Source organism: Momordica charantia (assembly GCF_013281855.1).
Source record: "Momordica charantia cultivar OHB3-1 chromosome 11 unlocalized genomic scaffold, Mcharantia_2.0 BLBB01000011.1, whole genome shotgun sequence".
NCBI lineage: Eukaryota > Viridiplantae > Streptophyta > Magnoliopsida > Cucurbitales > Cucurbitaceae > Momordica > Momordica charantia.
The window spans coordinates 18,417,951-18,441,554 of NW_028275159.1; the positions used below are offsets into that span (position 1 = coordinate 18,417,951).

General features: G+C 36.5%; 1 protein-coding gene and 1 long non-coding RNA gene across 3 annotated transcripts; one reads left to right on the forward strand and one right to left on the reverse strand.

Annotated features, from left to right (window-relative positions):
- The first annotated feature begins 5,391 nt into the window (after window positions 1-5,391).
- Window positions 5,392-7,360, forward strand: LOC148208249 (uncharacterized). Its single transcript, XM_088120164.1, has 4 exons — window positions 5,392-5,914; window positions 6,098-6,207; window positions 6,291-7,226; window positions 7,313-7,360. Exons 1-4 carry the CDS (start codon window positions 5,392-5,394, stop codon window positions 7,358-7,360), a joined length of 1,617 nt encoding a protein of 538 aa, XP_087976290.1.
- Window positions 7,361-7,799: 439 nt separating this feature from the next.
- Window positions 7,800-23,181, reverse strand: LOC111019620 (uncharacterized). 2 transcript variants are annotated; one of them, XR_015788771.1, is made up of 4 exons: window positions 23,047-23,181; window positions 22,735-22,973; window positions 8,283-8,585; window positions 7,800-8,177 (listed from the first exon to the last, which is right to left on the reverse strand). It is a non-coding gene; the product is annotated as an uncharacterized LOC111019620 (long non-coding RNA). The 2 variants fall into 2 exon arrangements; XR_015788770.1 differs by lacking the exon at window positions 23,047-23,181 and having other exon boundaries at window positions 22,735-23,040.
- Between the last annotated feature and the right edge of the window lie 423 nt (window positions 23,182-23,604).

The following is a 23,604-nucleotide window of genomic DNA, read 5'->3' on the forward strand; positions in this document are numbered from 1 at the left end:
GAGAAGAAGAAACAGTCTCAACTCTCAAGACTTCATTCCTAGAAGAAACAATCACAATCACAATCCCGGACCGAAATCCTGCTATCTCGGGTCGGTATAGCATAAAAATGCAATCCTCGTCTTGGATTATGCAATCCTGATACGAGATTGTGCTATCCGGGCCAGGATTCATGTAATTTCAAGTTTTTTCTTAATTATCTTGACATTTATGAAAAATTGGCTCTCTTTTAAAACTAAATTTCGGACGTTTATGCAATCTTGGCCTGGGATTCATGGAATTTTGACTTTCTTTTGAATAAAATCCGGGCATTTATGAAATCTTGGGCCGAAATTATGAAAATTTGATTAAATATTTAATAATTCAATTATTTAATGTGAACCAAAAATTTTTTATAGATTTTTTTCCCATAATTGATTCTTCAACTTTAAAATTGAGTTTTTTTTTTCAATTTGTAATTGATTCTTCAAATGAAAAAAAATATATTTTTACGTTCGTAATTGAGATAAATTTTTAAGTTCGTAATTGATTTTTCAAAATAAAAAGTTGAGATTTTTTTCCAATTCGTAATTTATTCTTCAAATTAAAAAGTTAGGTTTTCTATAAGTTGTACTCTGGGTTCGATTTTGCGTCCGAGATAGGGGAGGGGAGGGGAAACATCCGAGATAGGAGGGAGGATTGTGAGTCAAACCAATTTGAACTTTAAGGATACTTTCGTAATCACATATTCACTAAAAAGTTGAAAGAGGTCAAAATTTCAATGGAAAAGTCACAAATTAGAGTTTTTTTTTTATTTTTAAATGGGGTAAAAAACCCAATTTCCGAGATCGATGCTTCTAACTTGGACCTTCAATATAGTAGATGAAAGTGATTCTGGAAGGGTAATGTCTCCCAAAAACAGGAATTTATTGCTGGAAAATAGTGAAAAACATTCTCCCTACCAAATCTAATTTATGTTTGAAAAAAGTTGCTACTAATGTGTTATGTGTTTTGGGCAGGAAAAATGAGGAGACATGGAAACATCCTTTTTGGAAATGCAAGGTAACAGAACACCTGTGAAAGTCTTTCCTAAGGCTTAATCTAGGGTTTTTCTTTAATTAAAGGAAAGTGTGGGAAATTTCACACTATTAGGACTACAATGTTAAAGAGGAAGACTTAAATAATAAGGGATAAGTAGAAAAGTAGTCTATTTAAGAGACCCAGTTTCAAGAATGTCCAATTTTATTAAAAATTTGAGAATTTTAGATAGGTGGCTAAATTTTGGCACCAATTTTAAAAAATGTAAATTTGTTTTTAATTTTGCAAAAATGATTAAAAGATATTTTAGTAATTTTACAAAATATAGTGATTTTTCCACGATGTCTCCTCATGTTGGAAGTTCCTTATATTTAACATCATAACAAACTTGGTTTTTAATTTAAATTGTGTTTCCTACATTGATTTTAAGTTAATTATTTTGATTCTTTTGTTTTGAATTTCGGTTAATTTAAATGATTTGCCAATTGTTCTACGATCTCCCATCTCATCCATTGTTTTACTTCATCTTCTTCTTCTAAGCTCCCTCCTCTCTCTTTCCAACAATGGATTGTGTATTAAGCACAATTCTATATGGTGGTACGTGAGATGAAAAAAATGTGTACAACAATTTTAACATCTCTCAGATGTTAGTCTGGAAGAACTCTACATTGTCCCACTTTATTAAACGCATTAGGGAGAACATTCAGACTAGCTGAAGATGGGATGTCACATGATTTTTAACTGTGCTGTCGAATGAGTTGGGAAGAGAGTACTGCATTGTCGTTGATACTGTGGATACTCATATTGACGCCATAGGTGGGAGTAGGACACCATTCTGGACTAATGTAAATATCAACATTTACCGTAGCTATGAGAGTGCGACATAAGTGCAGTCTACACTAGATAACATTGGTGTAGATACTCCCATTGATCTCATGAATGGAAGTGGGACATCTGTACACATCACATCTCACGGTAAACATAAGGAACTAATTCTGTCGTTCGCATCAAAGTTGATTGAGAAAAGTCCAGGTAATATATATATATTTATTGATACTGTAGTTTTGCTGTATATTGTATATTTACCAAACATTATCATGCAGGAACGTAAGTGTAATTTTCTGAACTTGATCATTACCATACATTTTTTTTTATTCATTCTTCAATTTGGTTGTATATGCGTATATTTACTAATAATTATCATGTAATATACAACCCATGAGGTCAACTCGAGAGGCAGATTCAAATACCTTTTTTTTAATAGTTTAGATGGGATGGTGTGGGGGCACGTGAAGTAAAGAAGATGAAGATGCTCCTAAACCCTAATTTTTTTAATTAAATGAAAGGCAAGATTTAAATTTTCTAATTTACCTAGTAATAATCATATTTACCTTTTTATTTAGAAATTTAAGATTTCAAAGGGATAAATTTCAAAATCTACATCAACACATTTATAACAATTTTTTCTTAAATCTACTTTCTGATTATCAATTTTAAATTAGTTTTAAGTTAATTATTTTAATTTCATTAATTTTTTATTAGATATAGTTGATTCCTTTAAGTATCGTTGTTTTTGCTTCGTTAAAAATCATAAATCCCTAAAATTATGTATGAACTGGTTACAAGGGTATATTTGTCTAAAAATTATTTCATTATTTAAAAAAACAATTAGCCATTATTGCAATATTTCATAGATTTGGTCATTTTTTAAAACACGATATTAATTTTAGTCATTTATGTCGTTGCCCCTTGATTTTTTTGTGTTGTTTGGCCATACTTGTTTTGTTTTCTTCCATTTATTTTTCATTTGTATTAGGTTTTTTTTTTCCATTTGTTTTTTCACGTTCTTTTAATTTTTCTTCTCATAAGCTTTGGAAATTAGAGGAGATTTCATGAAGTGGAGAAGATGAATGCTTTCTATATTAGGTTTATATTTACTTTGTAGTCAAAAGTTACCTTCTATTGTATTTGATTTTCTATACTAGACCGACCGTAAAAATTACATTTTGTTTAATATAAATCGAAGTTAATATGATAATTTTGAATGCGTGTTTATGAGGTTCGATTTAAATTTTTTTAAAGAAATATTTAATGACAAGGTTTAAGGGGAAAAAAGAGGAAGAAACAAAAATAAAAAAAAATAAAAGAAAGAAAAAAGGCGTGCAGAAATTGTTAAATCTGTTATCTATGGCGACAAAATTCATTTTTTTCGTCGCAAAATGTCTTTTACGACGAATTTCAAATTTTGTGGTCATACGCGCCTTTTGCAACGAAATTGATTTCGTCGCGATAGACTTTTGGCGATGAAAATAATTTCGTCGCCAAATTCGTCACAAAAGACCTTTGGCGACGCAATATGAGATTTCATCGCTAAAGGTCTATCGCGACGGGGTTATGCCGACGAACTTGGCGACAAAAAAAATCATCGGCAAAGAGTTTTGTCGACGAAATATTGACCTTTGACGACGATTTTATGCGTCGGAAAAAATCGAATTTCTTGTGGTGTATGGTAGTGCAAACATCCCTATATTTCACTTTCGTCTTGGATACCCAAGTTCAATCCCACAATAAACATTTTTGTAATGTTTTCTTCAACAAAAGATATATTTCCTACTTATTAAATATTTTAAAATTTTATTATTTATTTAAGTTGTTTTATTTTCTTAAACAAAAATATATTTTGATTTTATAAATTTAAAATATTTTGAAAATTTATTCTTTATTTATTGTTAATAATTTATACTTGGTTAAAAAACATATTTGGTCCCTGTACTTTCATTAAAGTTACGATTTGGTCCCTGAACTTTCAAAAGTAACCATTTAGTCCATCTACTTTAAAATTGGTTACAATTTAGTCCTTGCCGTTAAAAATTAGGTTAAGATTTAACGGAATGCTGACGTGGCTGCCATTTAGGATTGATGTGTACAAATTAAAATCCATCTAGCGAGTTGGTTCAACATCGATTCAGTTCGGTTCACATTTAAAACGGTTTAGGACTTTAAAAATAGAAAAATGAGACCTTTAATTTGAAACATCTCCAATCGCTTCCCACACTTCCCTTCCCCTCTGGACCTGTGGCAAGATTTCGCTTTCCGTTCCTCAATCTCCGGCGCCTTCCCGGACCTCGCTTGGGGAGGCGGCTCCATCAACACACGTCTCGACTGAACGGAGACGCCGCATGCTCACATCCTCAGGGCCGCCCTCCCTGCCTTTGACGGAGAAGATGTTCTCTCTCACCCACGATTTATGCCTCTCTCACGCACGAACATCTTTTTCGGTTCTTCAGAAGTCTTCGCTTGATAAGCTACGTGGTATGTACTGTGTTTTCTTATATGCACCTCCAGTTATCCTCAATGAGAAATTAAAATTACCTTTGGTTTGATTAGTGAGATTTTGACTTCATGGTAATGAATGAGAAATTTTTATTTTAGCAAAGAGAGATTTTGACTTCGCTCCTTTTTTCAAGTTCATCCCATCTCAATTTTTATTTTCTATTTTAGCGTGTAATGGTGCTCCTTGAAATCGTTGTTGCCCCTTCATTCCGCTGAATTGTTAACAAATTTTACGTGTAGCCATTTTCCTTACTAATTAACTATATCATTTAATATAAGTGCATAGCTATTTTTTTACAAAACTGCAGCATGAATACGTGTAGCTATTTTCCTTACTACAAAAGTTGGTGCTAAGCTATGAATTTCAAAAGTTCTATTTTGCACTTTTTTTTTACAACGAATATTTATATTTTATTCTATATGCAGAGATGACAACTTTTGTAGTAGAAGTGCATCACACTGGATATTTTATCCATGAGCCGTATATTAAATACATAAGTGGTAAGGTGGATCGCTATACAAATTTTGATCCAGATTACTGGTCTTTCTTTGAGGTAATTGGTGTTGTTGAACAGTTGGGGTATTATAGCTATCTAAAATTGTGGGGTAGGGATCCAACAAAAGAAGTTGGTGGTTATCGACTAATAGAATCTGATAAAGATGTCATGGAGTTAGCTAGTCTTTTAAGTGATGGAATGACATTTGAGATATATGTAGAACATGAATGTGAGGATGAAGCGATACTCTTAGACAATGATAGTGATGCATTACCTTATATTAGTGGTTGTGAATCTGAATTTGAAGATGATGATGATTTGTTATCTAATATATATATTGATAAGGATGTGGAGGGTACTGCTTCAAAACCATCAGAAATCATAGGAATAGATGATAATGTTGAGAATAATGATGGCGGAAGTGATATTGACTCTAGTGAGCTACTCTCATTAAAAGATTCGTCTGATTCTGAAGTTGATGTTAGAATAAAATATCCTGTTTATAGAGAAACAACAGGTGATGAGAAACCATAATTTGAATTAGGCATGTCATTTAACTCATTGAGAGAGTTCAAGAATGTTGTGGATGATTATGCTGTTAAGGGAGGATGGCAAATACGATTTGTGAAAAATGATAAGACTAGAGTTAGAGCCAAATGTGTGGATGGCTGTAAATGGTTGGCTTATGTTGCCAAGGTACAAGGAGAAATGACTTATCAGTTGAAGACCTTTGTTGGTGAACACTCGTGTAGTAGGTCCTTCAGCAATCCACGCCTAACATCTAGATGGCTAAATAGACAAATTGTAAATGATGTGAAGGAGCAACCAGATATAAGATTGAGAGCCATCCAAGAGAAGGTACAACGTAAGTACATTTCACAAATTAACAAAGTGAAAGCTTTTAGAGCAAAGAAATTGGCTTTAGATATAGTGCATGGATCACACAAAGAGCAAGATAGTCGATTATGGGAGTATTGTGCGGAGATACATAGATCCAATCCTGGTAGCAGTGCTCTTTTGAACTTGGATGTGCGACAGGAACAAGAAGAGGTTGATGGTCAACCAATTGGTAGAATTATAACAATCAACACTTTTCAACGGTTGTATATATGTCTTGATGGATGTTGACGAGGTTTCATTGCTGGTTGTAGGCCATTTATTGGTTTAGATGGTTGTCATTTAAAAGGCCCTTATGGAGGATAATTACTAGCAGCAATTGGAAGAGATCCTAATGACCAATACTTTCCCTTAGCCTTTGCAGTAGTTGAGGCAGAGACCAAAGACTCGTGGACATGGTTTTTGACTAAATTACTTGTGGATATTGGAAGTAAAAAAGTTACATTTATATCTGATCAACAAAAGGTATTCTCATTAATTTTTTTAATTACAATTATTTTTAGTTTCCTTACATATTCATGACATGTTTATTTTAATTATATTTTCAGGGTTTAGTGCCAACCTTTAGTGAATTAATTCCAGAATCAGAACATCGCTTTTGTGTGAGACACATCTATAGCAACATGAGAAAGAGGTTTCTTGGAATGCAGTTGAGAAAGCTTTTTTGGCGAGCAGCCAACGCAACTTATTATCAGCAATGGGAGAGGGAGATGCAAGAAATAAAAAAGGTAGATGAAGGTGCATACAAGTGGGTGTTGGCCTTACCTCATGAGAAATGGAGTAAGCATGCCTTTAGTTGCGGGTCTAAGTGTGATTCTGTGGTTAATAATCTATGCGAGGTATTTAATACTACTATACTTGAAGCTAGAGACCAACCAATTATTTCTTCATGTGAATGGATTAGAACTTATCTAATGAGAAGATTTCAAAAAAATAGACAGATGATTGAAAAGTTTGATGGGGAGGTGTGTCCCAAAATTAAAAAGAAGATTGAGGAAGAGAAACTTCATAGTAGGAATTGGTTACCTATATGGGCCGGTGACTTGAAATTTGAGGTTAGGAATGGTTGTGACAAGTTCGTTGTAGACCTTGATTCAAAAACTTGTAGTTGTAGGAAATGGGACCTCACTGGGTTGCCATGTCAACATGTCATTAGTTGTATTTTCTATAAAGGGCATAATGTTGAGACATGTGTTGAAGATTGCTATAAAAAGAAGGCTTACATTGCATGTTACGAGCCTCTTGTTTACCCAACCAACGGTCCAAACTTATGGCCAAGTACAAATTTCAATGTCATTAGTCCACCACATATTAGAAGAGCTCCCGGTAGGCCAAAGAAATTAAGAAGGAGAGAGTCCGATGAACCAAGAAAAGGTAGCACAGTTGGTAGGAGACACTTATCTATGAAATGTAGTAAATGTAAACAATATGGACACAACAAAAGGAGTTGCAAAGGGCCCATCGATAAAGAAAAACATTCACAGGTTAGTACTGCAAAAAACTTCAATATATTTGTTGTAAGTTTATTACTATTATTATTATTATTCTTTACTTTTTGAACACATTGCAGGAAAGTTCATCTTCTCAAGTAGTTGAAGTGAATAGGCGGTCCAAGTAATCTATCAAAGTTAGAAGGACATAGACTTGTAAATGAGATTTTATGGTTGTAACAGCTGTTTATAGATTTCTAACTGTGAAATGTATGAGAAACATATGAGAAACTGATTTGTTTTGTGATGGTATTAAGATTTTGTAAATGAGTACTTTTGTAATGACGGGTATGGAGATTTTTTATTTTGTAAGGACAGATGTGAATTTTTTTGTGTCGCATTATTTGAACCTTTTAAGTTTTAAAAGTCTTGGTTCATGCAAATAAGCTAGTTTTGTTATATCATTCACACCACATTTCAATTTTAAAAGTCCTGTCCGCACAAAAAATAATGAATTATTCACTCTCAAAGATTACAAAAAGTCTTAAAAGGAAAGTTTGAAATACAATTCAAATGCGTACAAAGATTTATCATTCAATTTGACAGCTTTTAATGAACTACAACAAATTCAACACACAATACTTGAATAATTCATGAAGAATGGAAGCTTTCAATTTCATCATGGAATCCGATGCAAACAATTTCATTGCTCAACGTCTATATCTTTACATTTAATTTACAAGAATATGCAAAAAAAATTGGAGTTTTTTCTGGGGGTGGTGTGGAAGAATGAAAGTGGTTAACTTCTGTTTAACCAAATCAATCAACTCCCAGAATTTCGTAATGCTTCTTCACTGCAGCTGTCGCCATCTTCGTTTCCTCCTCTTCTTCCTCTTCAATCAGATGACTCTTTAGATTTCCTCCTTTTCTTGGTGTTTTGTGAAGTTTTAGCAGCCTTTGGAGTTTGCTTGACAGCCGAAACTTTACTTTCCACTACTGCATTCTCTGCATGAAGAATAAAAATCACAAAAGTCCTGCGAATTACCATTATAATCGAATTGGAAAATAAAGAGAATTCAAGCTATGGAAAAGTGAAGAAGGTGTTCATGCCTGGAAGTTTCTCATCAAGTGGAATGGAAGGTTTAAAAGGTATTGGTATGGGAATGACTGAGGGGAGGTTTAAAAGGTTTAAAAAAACATAAGGGTCGCCTGAAAAACCGACAGTGGAAAAACCATAAGGCAAATAAGACAGAATAGAGGAACTAGTGAGAAGAAACAAATGAAGGCATTAAAGCCTTCGCATGAGCTTTATCTAACTCCATCATCTTTGCTCGTGCACGTAGCACATTTGCAGCTATTTCTTCGGATAGATCGACCCAAGCAGGAGGCAGACCCACGGTATGAGCACCCTTACTGCATTAATAAACAAAGAATTAACTCATAAGCCAAGAACATAATGATATGGGCGGGATTTTAGCAAAATAACAATTATAAGTTTAGTCATTGAACTTAGAACTTAAATGTATGTGTCTATTTATATATACAAACTTTACAAGATTTCAATTGCTGCCTTGAATTTTGAACTCATAATCCATTCAATTTCTGCCATAACACTGTTAACTAATTTTATCCTTCTATTTTTGTCCACATGTTCACTTCCTTTTGGTTATTTGTCAATCGTCTCATGCTAAACCAATCAATATTTGTGCATAGACACAACACATAATTCCAGTCATAATCTTAAGACATAATGCCAATTTCTAAAATTTCAAGCATTAGACATACACAACTAGAGATGAAATTTGTAATAATAACCAAAATAGAAACCAGGCATTCTTCAAATTTCTATGCATTCCTTCTATACTTAATGGTCCCCTTAGTTCCCTCGGTTATTCCACCATAATTGTGCAAAATGCGTCCTCTGATTCTGTAATGGCGATTTCACACTTCAAACGTTAATCACCTACGAATCCAATTTTCTCATCCCCTTCTTCCATGAAAGTGGTAACTGCTAACGGGCACTAAATCTCAATTTAGACAAGATCTTACCATAGCAAAACCATCACAAACCACATTTCACTTTCCACCATTAAATTCTCAAGATTTAGACCGAAAAAAGAGATTTGGATGAAATTCACATATACCGGCACACATCATGCACATATGTATATAGACAAAGATAGACCTTGAATTACCCGATCCTCAGTACTCAAGGGAGCATAAGTCCGATTCGGATTCAGCAACAACGAGCTCACCAATTCAATCACCGGACCACCACCGCCAGAACTAGTCGGTGGCGATGCTGAAATTGGCGAAGAGCTGGTAGGAGCCCTCACACTTCTCAAGGCGTCCCTGTATTTCCTAAAAAGCAAAGTCCGATTCCTCGACGCCATGGATGGGGAGGGGGAAGAGCTCGAATTCTCGCTGCAAAGAATTCCAAAACTCTTCAAACTCAACGTCCAAGGATTTGTTAAAGCCGGAGATTGAGGAAAGGAAAGCGAAATCTTGGGAGACGTTTCAAACTAAAGATCTCATTTTTCTATTTTTAAAGCCCTAAACCGTTTTAAAGGTGAACCGAACCGAACCGAACCGATGTTGAACCAACTCGATAGATGGATTTTAATTTGTACACATCAATCCTAAATGGCAGCCACGTCAACATTCTGTTAAATCTTAACCTAATTTTTAACGGCAAGGACTAAATCGTAACCAATTTTAAAGTACAGGGACTAAATCGTTACTTTTGAAAGTTCAGGGACCAAATCGTAACTTTAATGAAAGTACAGGGACCAAATGTGTTTTTTAACCTTTATACTTTTGTATTTGTTGGGATTGGTGGAGCCACATCAACGTCGAAATGAGTTGATGTGAAATGAGTCAGGACGAAGCATGAATGAAGAAAGGAAGAAGCGAGGCGTTACAAGCCATTTTTGGTTGAGGAAGCAGCGCTGCAGTGCTGTCGCGAAGGTGAGTGTGGGCGTTTTCCGTTCGTAGCGCCATGGCGCTGTAGTGATGTTATAAAAGTAGCAGTTTTGCGTTTAAGGGTTTTTAAAGCTAAAATTTCAAAGGATTTTGTGGCATTTTAGAGGCGACAGCTCGAGGGTGTTGGCAGTAGAGGGTCATACCAAGATCGACATTATTTTGGGTATAGTTAAACTTTATTCTATTGTGAGTTTTTCATTCCTATATCTAAGCATAGTGTCTTAGAATACTTAAAAGTTAGAGAGCTTTTGTTGAAACTTCTAGAGTGTGAATATCTATGAGAGATATTTCGAGTGCTTGTACCAATTATCATATAGTGGAACCCACATTTGAGCAAAAGTCTTGATGTAGCCACTGTTGGGTGAATTAGTATAAATTATGTGTCGTTATTGTTTTTTCTCTTTAATCTCTAATTGTGTGTGATTGGCTTTGTTTTACTAGATATAACTGTGAAAGGGAAATTGTGTAGACCTTAATTTGTATCAAAGCTAAGGTTACAGTATTATGACATCCAATCAAAAGTCACATCACTACTTCGACGGGGTTTTGAGATTTCATGGGGAAAACTTTGTGTTTTGGAAGATGCAAGTGACAAATCTTCTTACATACAATAAGATACACAAAACCTTAAAGGAATGAGAGATTGGGATAACCAATAAAGAATGGACATAGATGGATGAGCAAGTGGTAGCAATGCGAAAAAGTTGTTCAACAGGCTGTCAGTTTCTTGCCCCTGTTGTTAGACGGTTTGACGAGATGATGAAGTTACATATGCAAAAAAGTGCATTTAAGGAGAAGACTACAATGGGTATTGAAGTAAAGAGCGAAGTCTCTAGGGTGGCAATAGACTTGGGTGGGAGTGCCAAGTCATTAGAGGGGAAATTTTTCTTCATAGGTCATTGGGTTCGATGGAGGAAGGATGCATCGGGTACCACTTAGATTAAGTAGAAGCACGTGGCTGTGTCTCTAACGTTTGGGAGACAAAACCACGTAGAATTGCTCAGTCTCAGGGTAAATGGGCTGAGTTGATGAGAATCAATTGTTGATGGTGTAATAAGAACTGAGCCTTCATAGGGTAACCAATATTAGTGACACTGCTTTGTTGCAGTGGGAGGTGAGATCGTCGCTTTATCTCCAAGTTGGAGATTTTATGGATTGGTGGAGCCATATCCACGTTGGAATGAGTTAGGATAAAGCTGGAATAAAGCAAGAATAAAGAAAGGAAGAAGTTAGAGGGGTTTTGTTGGGACCTCTAGAGAATGAATATATGTGAGAGATATTTTGAGTGCTTGTACCTGAAGGATCAGATCCCGCAGTGGAAGCGCGTGAACGCGTGTGCTTCGATCTTGTTTTAGAATTACAACAAAGAAAAGACATAAGCATGAGTAAAAAGGAAGTTAGTGATACATATGTTTGAAGACACCTCTTCAATGTAGACACCAACACCACCACAAAGTCTTCCTCGCTATTTTATGGATATTAAGAACTCGGTTTGTGGGAACCGTCTTATAATTAAAAGGGAAATTGAGAAATCGAGAGAGAGATTTTCTCGTTAGAGTTTCAAAAACTCTATCAACCGACGTTCGGGCTACATAAAAGAAATACGAGTACCTCCCTTTTATAGGGGAGGAGGAGTGAGGGGGAAGTCACCACTTCCCCCACTCACTTCAATGGTGGGAAGTGGGGAAAACCTCCCCACTTTCCACCATACATTATATTAATTGCATCTCATACAATTAACCTTAATTCTCTTTAACTAATTTAAACAATTCAAATTCTTTTCAAGACTAAATGTTCTTAACTATCCTTTACGAGTTAACAAGGGGACCTAATGGACCTACAGATCAAAAGCTCCAACGATACGAGATTAATCCTTCACGAGTGTTCGTAACCACATCTGGGTCAAATTACCGTTTTACCCCTATGTTACATCTTGTACCTTAAGTACCATTGATCCTCTAATGAACAACCCGATTATGGTCCAATCAATAACCGGGAGTCCCTCTCGGGCCAGTTAGAGGGTGGGGTCCCTTGTTTAAGTCTCGGAGTCAGGACTTAAGAGAACACTCATCTATTTACCCATAAGTCGGGAAGGAGTGAATTGAATCTTGTATAGTTATGTTTCCAGCTCCCCACTCAGTCTCGTCCCCAAAATGGTAGGAATATTGAGTCGGTGATTCGGACCACTCTCACACATACAAATCAAAAGATGTTCCCTAACAGGCAGGAGTCCATAACTCACTCAAGATTGAGATCGAGTTACCTGGTCACCCTATTGAAATATTAATCTATTAGCTAACAGTGTTACAGCTAAAGATTAAATAATTTTGTGGTCCGGTCTTATGCAAACTCATTGTATAGGATACCCCCACTCGTATGTCTCCACCCGAACGACCTGGATCAAGTCATTTGTAACTATTACAAAGTAGGTCGCTTCCATAGTGTTACTAGGATAAGGTACCCAACCTTATCCATATACTATAGACCATTTAGGTTACTACTGGAACATTATCCACCTATATATCGAATATATACTGTATATATATACACTATATATCAAATATATACTGTATATATATACACTATTTATCAAATATATATTGTATATCTGTTATATACTGCTTCAGTTACATGACATAACCTCGGATGTTAGTTTATTGGATTTGAGTTAATGCAATTCTAAGAGAAACATCAATAACAACTTTATTGAATGAATATTTGTTTTATGTTTACAAACCACGAGTTTATGGCATAAAACCCAACAGTACCAATTCTGATATAGTGGAACTCACATCTAAGCAGAAGATTGGACGTAGCCATTTTTGGGTGAACTAGTATAAATTTTCTTTGCCGTTATTGTTTTTTTTCCCTATAATCTCTTATTGTGTATGATTGGTTTTGTTTTATGGGATATAATTGTGGAAGCAAAGATTGTGTAGACTTTAATGAATTATATTCTTCGAGCGTATATGATATATTTTTATATTGTATCTATTAAATTATATTTTAAATAAAAGAAAAAGCCAATTTGAGTTAAGACATTATCCTTGGTCAACAAGTTGTAGAAGAATTACTAAAAATAAAAATAAGAAAGAAGAAACAATAATCAAACATATTTTTGTCCTTTTTTTTTTTGAAAGAAACATAAAACATAAATGGTTACCAAACATTTTATAGTTCTAAAAAAGTTAGAGATGAAAAACAAGAAATAAGAAACGAAAAATGAAAAACGAAAAATAGGAAACGAGAACGTTACCAAACTGGCCCTTCATTTCTCCCCGTTGGATTTCTTATTTCTTTCCGTTGCTTTCTTGTCTAAACCGCCTCTCTTTATGATTTTTTTAGCATTCCTTTTATTCCTTAAATGGTCGTTACATTCATTCTAGGGGTGCAAGCCAAAACTGCCAAAACCGACTGAAACCGAACCAACTTCAATTTCGGTTCGGTTCGGTTAGTCGGGTTCGGCTAAATAATATCCTAAACCGAAGTATTTTGGTTTGGTTGCGGGTTCGCTGGTTCCAAACCGTATGAACCTGAACCAAATCGATAATATATATATATATATTATTTTTTTTTTATTTTCCTTCGAATTTTGCATGATAGCCAACCGTCACAGCCCGCACACCTTCACTCTGCGTTCCGTCCGCCCATTCCAATTCCACGTCCCTCCCACTCCCATTATTATTTATTGTGCTATACATCAATTATTCAATTGAATTTATGATTTTGGACTTCGAAGAGTCCCAATTGAATCCAAATTCCAATCCACAATGGCAATCAATTGACAGACACCACAATTCTATTTTTTCCAATTTATTTCTCATTCAAATTTGAAATTCGAGAATCCACAGACACCATAATTCAGCGATTTATTTCTCATTCAATTTCGAATTCAGACATTCCCATTTCCCATTTTCCAGTTGCTTGCTTGCATTGCACCCCGACCACCCCTATCTATTATTCTATTCACTTCAGACATTCACAAATCACAATTTCAGGCTTTTAGCAAGTTTCTAATTGACTATTTGAAAAAATTTTCCATTTTAACAAGTTTATTTTTTCTGTTTTACCTTTTGTTAAAAATGATCTTTTTCTCCACAATTCACTTTTTTTTTTTGTAACAATTTATTAGTTGAGTTGGCTAAATTTCATATTGTTTTTCTCGGCAATTGTGATATCATGTCAAATCCAATATAAAATGTAGAAATTGCACATGATTGTGGGGATGAGAACGACGATATGGATGAAAATGGTGAGATGGCACTACCACCCGTTGAAAAAAAGAGGAAAAAAACTTCAATAGTATGGGATCACTTTACTAGATTGCCTGATTGTATTGAAGATAAACCACAAGCCAAATGTAATTATTGTGGTACTATATATGCATGTCATACAAAAAGGAATGAGACCGGGACAATGAGATTACATATTGAGAGTTATTGAAAAAAAAAACCCTTATGCAAAGACGAAAACGCATCTCAACAAAAATTGGTGTTTAAAAATAATGAGAATGTATGGGTAAATATGATAAATAACTCTCTCAAATGTGCAGCTTTTAGTGTAGATAATGCTAGAAGACTACTTGCTGAGATGATCATAATTGATGAATTGTCCTTTAGATTTGTGGAAAGTGAAGGTTTTAGAAGATTCATGGAAGGGACCATCACTTCATTAGAATCGAAGTTTGTTCTTCCTTCACGGACTACAATTGCTAAAGATATTTTAGCAATATATGCTAGCAAAAAACAAGAGATGAAAGAACTTCCGGTGAATCAAGGGTATAGAATTTCACTTACAACTAATACTTGGACATCCTGTCAAAATATAAACTATATGGTCTTGACTGTACATTTTATTGGTAGTAATTGGAAGTTGCATAAGAGAATCATTAACTTTTCCCAAATTGATAATCATAAAGGGGAGACCATAGGAAGAGAAGTTGAAAGATATTTGAAACAATGGGGAATAGAAAAGATGTTGACGTTGACTGTCGACAATGCTTCAGCAAATGATACTGCTATTGCTTATCTAGTTAAGCATTTCAAACAGGGATTGGTGTTGAATGGTGACTTTTTGCATGTTAGGTGTTGTGCACATATTCTAAATTTGATTGTGAGTGATGGTCTGAAAGATGTGCATGAGTCAGTGACTAAAATTTGAAATGCTGTAAGATTTATTAGATCTTCTCCTGCTAGATTTGCTAAATTTAAGAAGTGCATTGAAGAGGAGAATATATCTAGCAATAGTCTTCTATGTCTTGATGTTCCAACTAGGTGGAACTCGACATATTTAATGCTTGATGCTGCAGAAAAATTTGAGAAGGCTTTTGAACGGTTAGAAGACCAAGACATAGTATACTTTGACATGAAAGATGATCAGAATCCAAAAAGTACTGATTGGGAGATTGCTCGTACATTTAATAAATTTTTATCAGTATTTTATGAAGTAACCCTTAGAATTTCTGGTTCTCTTTATAGTACGTTCAATATGGTCTTCCATGAGATTTCTACTATCCAAAATTGTACAAGAAACTATTCTTGTGATAGCAGTAATCTCATTCTTGCTAGTATAGCGACCAAAATGCAGCTGAAATATGATAAGTACGAGGGGAATAGTGAAAAAGCGAATTACTTATTGTATGTTGCATTTGTTCTCGACCCTCGTTATAAGATGAAATTTCTTATGTACTGTTTCACTCACTATTTGCGGCTAATGTTACAAAGGAAATGGGAAAGAAAGTAGATGTTTTGAGAAAGTTATTTACTGAGTATAATTTGTCTATGCCTAAGAAGGTTACTTCTACTTCAAAGAGTCGAATGAGTCAATCTACTGCTGCTTCTACTGTTGATAGTGTTTGTACATCATTTCCGCTTTCAAGTCACTAATATGGCAAATTATAAAAATGATGTTAATGTGGATTCAGAGGTGGAACATTACTTATCAGAGAATAATACAGAAGATTATGATACTTTTAACATCTTAGACTGGTGGAAAGTAAACTCTTCTAAATATAAGGTTCTTAGCAAGGTTGCACGAGATGTTTTAGCAATTTCAGTGTCTACTGTTGCTTCTGAGTCTGGATTTAGTACTGGTGGGAGAGAATTGATCCTTTTCGCTCCACATTGGCTCCAGCTACAGTTGAGGCACTTATTTGTGCACAAAATTGGCTACGCTCAAATGCTATTAGTATTGACCTTCGATCACATTTGGAGAAAGTTTCTAGCGTTGAAGAAGGTTTGGAACTTGATTAAAGAATTACATATATCATATATGTTTATGTTCTCTAATGTTAATAAGCTAATTATTACTTCCTTTTACTTTTGTAGATTTCAACAAATGTAACATTAGATAAGTCAACAAATAATAACATGGACAAGATTACATGAGGAAAAGAGAATGCTTCACGAACTATTGTTGTTTAAATTTTAATGTTTTACTTTTAGTTTAAATTTACAATTTAAAACTTTTTTTAGTGTCTTACTGTCTTTTAGATTTTATTGTGTATTTCAAATTTTGGACTTATTACAATTTGTTTTTCTTAATGGTATGGTAGTGCTACTCAACCTTTGTTTACTTTTATTTATGATTTGTATTTTCATTAAGTTTTTTTTAATTATTTTTTTATTTTTTTATGTTCTCTCTACATGAGAGTGCGGGGTGGTTCTATTGCCTACTGCTAAGCGCATCTGCTATGAGGGTTTGCTGAATCAATGGAGGAAATAACAAACCTTTGAAAGAATTTCAAACTAACGAATGATGAGAGTGAAACTATTAGCATAGACAAAGGTAAGCCGATTCTGACATCTGAAAATGTTCAACTCTACGCTGTAGGGAAGTTACATACAAACAAACGAATAAGTCTAATGGCCCTTAGTTTTGTGATGAAGTCGGTTTGGAGAGTGCACAATGCCACAAGGGTAGAGCATATTGGAATGAATACCTATGTCATCTTCTTCAAATCCTTATCGGAAAAGAGTAGAGTGCTTAACTCAGGCCCTTAGTTTTTCAATAACTCACTTCTAGTCCTAACTTCGCCTTCATCCCCGGATCAACCTTCAGATTTGATTTTCAACCTTTGTGCTTTTTGGGTTCAGATCCATAATTTACCATTTGAATGTTTGTCGAAGGAGATGACCGCGTTACTTGGGGCAAAGTTGGGTGAGGTTGAAGAGATGGATAGCGCAGGTGAAGATATTTAGGCAGGGCATTTTATTCAAGTCCGAGTTAAGATTGATATCTCCAAACCTTTATGTCGCAGAATAAGAATCAAGAACAGTGAAGGTAAGGAAGTGTCGTGCCTCATCTGTTATGAGAAGCTACCATATTTTTGTTATGAATGTGGGAAAATTGGTCATTCAAGGCAGGAATGTGATCGGGGGGGGGGGTAACCTCTCCCTGGCTGGCAAACAATATGGGGAGTGGTTACGCGCCTTACTTTTGAAGAAAAGTTCACAGAATAGGGAGGAGGATACGACCAGGCGTGGAGGCAGAGTGGGTGCAAATATCCGGCGGGCGGGTGGCCGTGGGGGACGCGGCGGAAGGGGGATAGAGGAAGCGGTATGGAGGGATTTAGAAGAGCCGACAGAGCCACTCCAGCGGCCGGCGGCGGTGGAAGGTGACCGGCAACGGATTGAGGAGCGGGTGATTGAAGAGACATGTTCTACAGTGGAAATGGCGAAAATCACGGGGAAAAATTTATTGTCGTAATCATGTTTACAAGACAATCCTAGCACGAAAGGAAAGTCGCTGAGTGTTGAGGATGGAATGGTAGATCGTGCCATAATTGAGGAAACAAATTTCACGGAAAAGAATGAATGCGATGCGAAATCTTTGGCCCTGGAAATTACCAACTGGTATGAGAAAGATTCTAATTTGATGGATTTTGAACTTATGGCAAGTCAAAGTATAACGGACAAGTCTAAGGGCCTAGATGACCCTCCAAAAAATGATGTGGTCCATGAGCAAGAGGGGCCCAAAACAAAGATAAGTTGGAAAAGAAGAGCCAGGGAAGCCCATCTGGAAAACATGGAAGGCAGCCTGGTTGATCAAATTTTGGGGAAATAGAAGGATTTCCTAGTAGCTAAGAACCAGGAGTGGTGTGGAGACGACACACATTGGAGTAAGCAGAAGTGGCAGAAGTTTGAGGAGACTGATGTGGGGGTTTCGAAATCAAGCACAATGGGTGAGACGAACAGTTGGGTGGATGCTGATTTTCAGCCCCGTCCTTCGCAATGATGGGCCTTTTTTGGAATGTTCGTGGGGTGAGGTCCCCCACAACATTCTAGAGCCTGTACAACTTGGTACAGGAGGTTAAACCTCAATTTTTGTTTCTTTTGGAAATAAAAGCTACATCTGAAAAGGTGAATAATTTAAAGTTCAGACTTGGCTACCAGAACAGTTTTGTTGTGTCTTGTAGAGGTCGAAGTGGAGGCATTGCTCTTTTTTGGCATGAAGAGGTGATTTTAATCTGATTTCATTTTCTCAAAATCATATAGATGGCTTGGTGACCTATGAAAGGAAACAATGGAGACTGTCTGGTTTTTATGGTCATCTAGAAGAGGAGAACAGAGGCCTGGCCTGGGACCTCCTTAGATGGCTCAGAGGTAGCAACACCACTCCCTGGTTGATCGGGGGGATTTCAATGGTATTTTGAGTCATGATGAGAAGAAAGGAGGAAAGAAGAAGGAGGACAAGCTAATAAATGATTTCATTAAAGCTATGGATGATCGCAACCTAGTTGATTTGGGTTATAATGGAGACACCTTTACTTGGTGTAATGGCTGGCATAATGGCCATACTATTTTTTAGCGCCTCGATAGAGTTCTGTGTAACATGAAGTGGATGAATATGTTCCCTCACAGTTCTGTTTATCACTTGGATTTTTTAGAACCTTTGATCATAGACCATTGAAATTACAAATCTATGGCCAGCCCATTAGAACTTTAAATAAGGCGAGGCGTATTTTCAGAGTCGAAGATACGTGGCTGGAAGATGCAATATGTGAGACGGTTGTTTCAAACAGTTGGTCGCATACTCCATTGGACGGTAATCCTACCTCTTTGTTGGAGAAACTTAATCCCTGTGCAACAAATATGTTGAGATGGGGTCAACATAGAACTGGAAATTTCAAACGGCGGATTAAAGAAGCTGAGGAAAATCTCCAAAGAGCCATCTCAGATTTGCCTTGTGCAGCTAGTCGGAAGGAGTTCCAACAGGCAGAAACCAATTTGGAGAACCTACTTAAGGAAGAGGAAATTTATTGGCGCCAAAGATCTCGAGATTTATGGTTGAAAAGTGGTGACCGGAATACAAAATGGTTTCATAATAAGGATTCCTATAGAAGGCGAAAAAATGAAATTAAAGGCCTTTTGGACCGTAATGGAATTTGGGAGGAGGACAAAACCAAAGTGTCAGGTATGATCGAATCCTTTTTTTCTGACTTGTTCTCTTCTATAGGCCCTAATGCGATGGATATCGCAAATGTTACGCAATGCATTGAGGCTCGTGTCTCTTCCGAACAAAATCGAGACCTCCTCAGGCCTTTTAATGAGGATGAAATCCATCGGGCAATTCATCAAATTTATCCTAATAAAGCCCCCGGATCAGATGGCTTTTCGAGGGCCTTTTACAAGAAATTTTGGCATATCGTAGGGCATGATGTGGTGGATTGCTATATGAATATCCTAAATCATGGAAGGGATGTAGAGCCTTTCAATGAAACGATGCTGGTGCTGATTCCGAAGAACAAGAATCCTCTCCGGGTTTCCGACTTCAGACCAATTTCTTTATGTAATGTGTGTTACAAAATTATCTCAAAGGTGCTGGTGAACAGGCTTAAAAGCATTTTGGATGGAATTATCTCCCAAAGCCAAAGTGCCTTCATTCCTAAAAGGTACATTATAGATAACGCTATGTTGGAATTTGAATGTATTCACTCCTTGCGAAACAGGAAAGCTGGAAATTCTACTTGGGCAGCGCTAAAACTTGATATGAGTAAAGCATACGATCGGGTGGAATGGAATTTTTTGGAGGCAATAATGTTAAAATTGGGTTTCGACAAAGCTTGGGTGGACTTGATTATGAGTTGTGTCTGCTCGGTCTCCTTTTGATTTAAACTCAATGGAGAAAAGACTGGCTATATCAGGCCCCAGAGGGGTCTTAGACAAGGCGATCCTATTTCACCGTATCTGTTTATCATGTGTGCTGAAGGGTTGTCTAGCCTAATTCGAAAGGCTGAGTATGACAAATGTGTGTCATGGCTTTCTGTTGCGCGACAGTGCCCGCCTATTACGAACTTGTTCTTTGCTGATGACAACCTCCTCCTTTTCAAAGCTAGAATGTCTGAAGGCCATGCGATCAAAGATTGTTTAAGGAGGTATGAGTTAGCTTCTGGTCAACTGGTGAACTATGACAAGTCAGTTATTGCTTTTAGCCAAATACAAAGGCGGAGGTCAGGGGGCAGTTTCAAAATATCCTCTTAGTTAAGCTAGTGGAATGCCACCATCAATACCTCGGATTGCCTACCTTTATTCCTAGAAATAGAAGACTGCACTTTAGTTTCATCAAAGAACGTGTTTGGAAACATCTACAAGGTTGGAAAGGTAAGCTTTTTTCTACTGGGGGAAAGAAGGTGCTTATTAAAGCTGTGATTTAGGCAATCCCGTGTTATACTATGTCATGTTTTAGACTCCCAAAAAGGCTTATAAATGACCTTCACCAGCTTGTAGCTCGACTTTGGTGGGGTTCAAGTGAGGAAGATAGGAAAATTTATTGGGTGGGATGGAAACAATTGTGCTCCCCGAAATGTTTGGGTGGTATGGGTTTCAGAGATTTGGAGATTTTCAACAAGGCTCTTCTTGCAAAACAATGCTGGAGGATTATCTGTTATTTTATTGACAGCTAATTTGTTTTTTACCATTTCTACTGTTGTTGTACACCAAGGTGGACAGGTGGTATTTTATAATGCCCTTTTATTTTACCAGCTCATACGGGTTTTTTGCATCGCTCTGTTTCTTCCGGTTCGGGTTTCTTAAATGGGTCATTATCCGAACAGTTTGTTACACCTTTTTCCTATTTAGTTTGTTGGAATATGGTAGTGGGAGAGAGAGAGTGAGAGTACGAGAGATTGAGGGAAGTTTTGTAATAGGGAGAAGTTTTATTCTCTTATTCCCTAGGATTTCAAATCTCTTTCAAATCTCTTGTCTGAGCTCGAGGGAGCTGATGGTAGAGCAGAAATTGGTGATTAAAAGTAGAGAAACTTCAATAAGTGTTTGCAAAGAAGAAGCACAGTATATTTGTGGGTGGTGCTTTGATTCTTTGTGTGATACTGCTATTTTCGTGATCATTGGTGAATAAGATGGCCTTCAACAGTGGATGTAGATCTTTTTGATCGAACCACTTTAAATTTGTGTGTCCATCTCTTTCCTTTAAACTCTTCTGTTTTTATCTTTCTCATTCTTTGATCTGTTCTACATTATCAATAACTCGCACTCGATCCTTGCGAAAGTTTTGCAGGGGCGTTATTTTAAAAATTGTGACTTTATGCAAGCAACAATGGGTAGAAACCCATCCTTCATTTGGCGGAGTCTTATTTGGAGTCGCGACTTGCTAAAGGAAGGTTCTAGATGGCGTTTCAGGATGGGTGATAGGGTGCGAGTTTATACTGATAACTGGGTCCCAGACCAGCCCACTTTGAAAATCCTCTCCTCGCCAATTCTCCCAGTGGATACGAAGGCTGAGGCTCTAATTAACAAAGAACTAGCTCAATGGAAGGAAGATGTGATTATTGGTGCTTTTACACCCGATGAAGCTAATAGTATTTTATCCATCCCTATTGGTCGTGGATCTGAAGAGGATATGCTAATTTGGCACTATGAGAAAACGGGAGTTTATACAGTAAAAAGCGGTTACAAATTTGCTCTGATTAAGCAACCCAGTTCAAAAGTTTTGTCTTCTTCGGGGGAGGTGGAAAGGTGGTGGAAATGCATGTGGCAAATGAGGATCCCCTCTAAAATCAAGGTTTTCTTATGGCGCCTTTGTTTGGACAGACTCCCTACTGGAGCAAATCTTTCGAAAAGAGGTGTGGACGTTCAGAATACTTGCAGTTTTTGCGGGAGGAAAGGGGAAGACAGCATTCACCTCTTCTGGAGTTGTAAAATTGTCAAAGATGCGTGGAGTTTTTCAAAATTTAGTCATCTCCCTTCTATTAAGATCTATCATTCTACTATTCTTATCATTCGAGAGTGGCAAGCGAGCCTAAACTGATCGGATTTTGAGGAATTGACCGTGTTATTGTGGGGTTGGTGGAATTGGCGGAATGAACGGGCTTTCAAGCCGGGAAATAGGGATCCGGATCGAGGCTTGCCCGAATGGGCTTCTTCCTATATTTCGACTACAAGGAGGCAAATGGTTGCATGATGAACAATACCCAGCAACCGATAGAAATTAGATGGCAACCCCTATTGAGGGGGTTTACAAAATTAACTCATATGCTTCTTTTTCTTCAGCTAATCTCAGTGCAGGGTTGGGATTAATTATTCGAAATTTTAAAAGGCAGGTGATGGCAAGTGCTACGATGTACCTGGATCATGTGCAATCGGTCGATGAAGCTGAAGCTTTTGCGGCGGTCGAGGGCTTGAGGCTCGCAGCGGAAATCGGCATTCGCATATGGTGTGTCTGGAAACTGATTCTCTTAGAATCTTCAACCTCCTCTCCACTGATCTGGAGGATCTTTCAGAAACAGCGGATTTGGCTTTGCAAGTGGGTCGGGAGTGCGTGGTTTGATGTTTGTTTGTTTTTTTCTTTCTTCTGCTTGTGTTGCTGTTATCAAAAAAAATTTTTTGACTAATTGAGGAGGAATGGGGAGGCCTGAAACAGGTATAAAGTCGATTACCTTTCATTTTCTGCTATCGAAGGGTTTCCAAATCTTTAAGATTTTTTTAGATCCCGAATCTTTGATGCCCCCACTTCGGTTACAAGCCCCATCACAAAGTGACGTTAATAATGGAAGCCTTTCTTGTTAACATTGACTTACAAATGATGTATAATATCACTGGATTTTTAAACAACTACATGCCTACAACGTCAAACTTCCACCACATTGGAATTAGCAAGGACTGATGATGTTAGGATTAGCTCCATATGCAAAGCGGACGAAGCACATCATGAGTGCCAGTCATGTCTTAGGATTAGTTAATTGTTACACTTTGGTTACAGTTATGAGTGCCAATCCTGTCTTAGGATTAGTTAATTGTTCCACTTCGGTCACGGTTTAATTATGTTAACGATTTCAAGTTTCTAATTTTTTCATCTTTTTATGATATCATGATCATGTTTTATATGTCCTTTGTGTTTATAACATTACAAGTGAATAAGTTGTCATCTATGTGAATTGTTGATTATTAAATAAATTAAATAATCTATTTGATCAATCGGAAAATGATATTGCAAA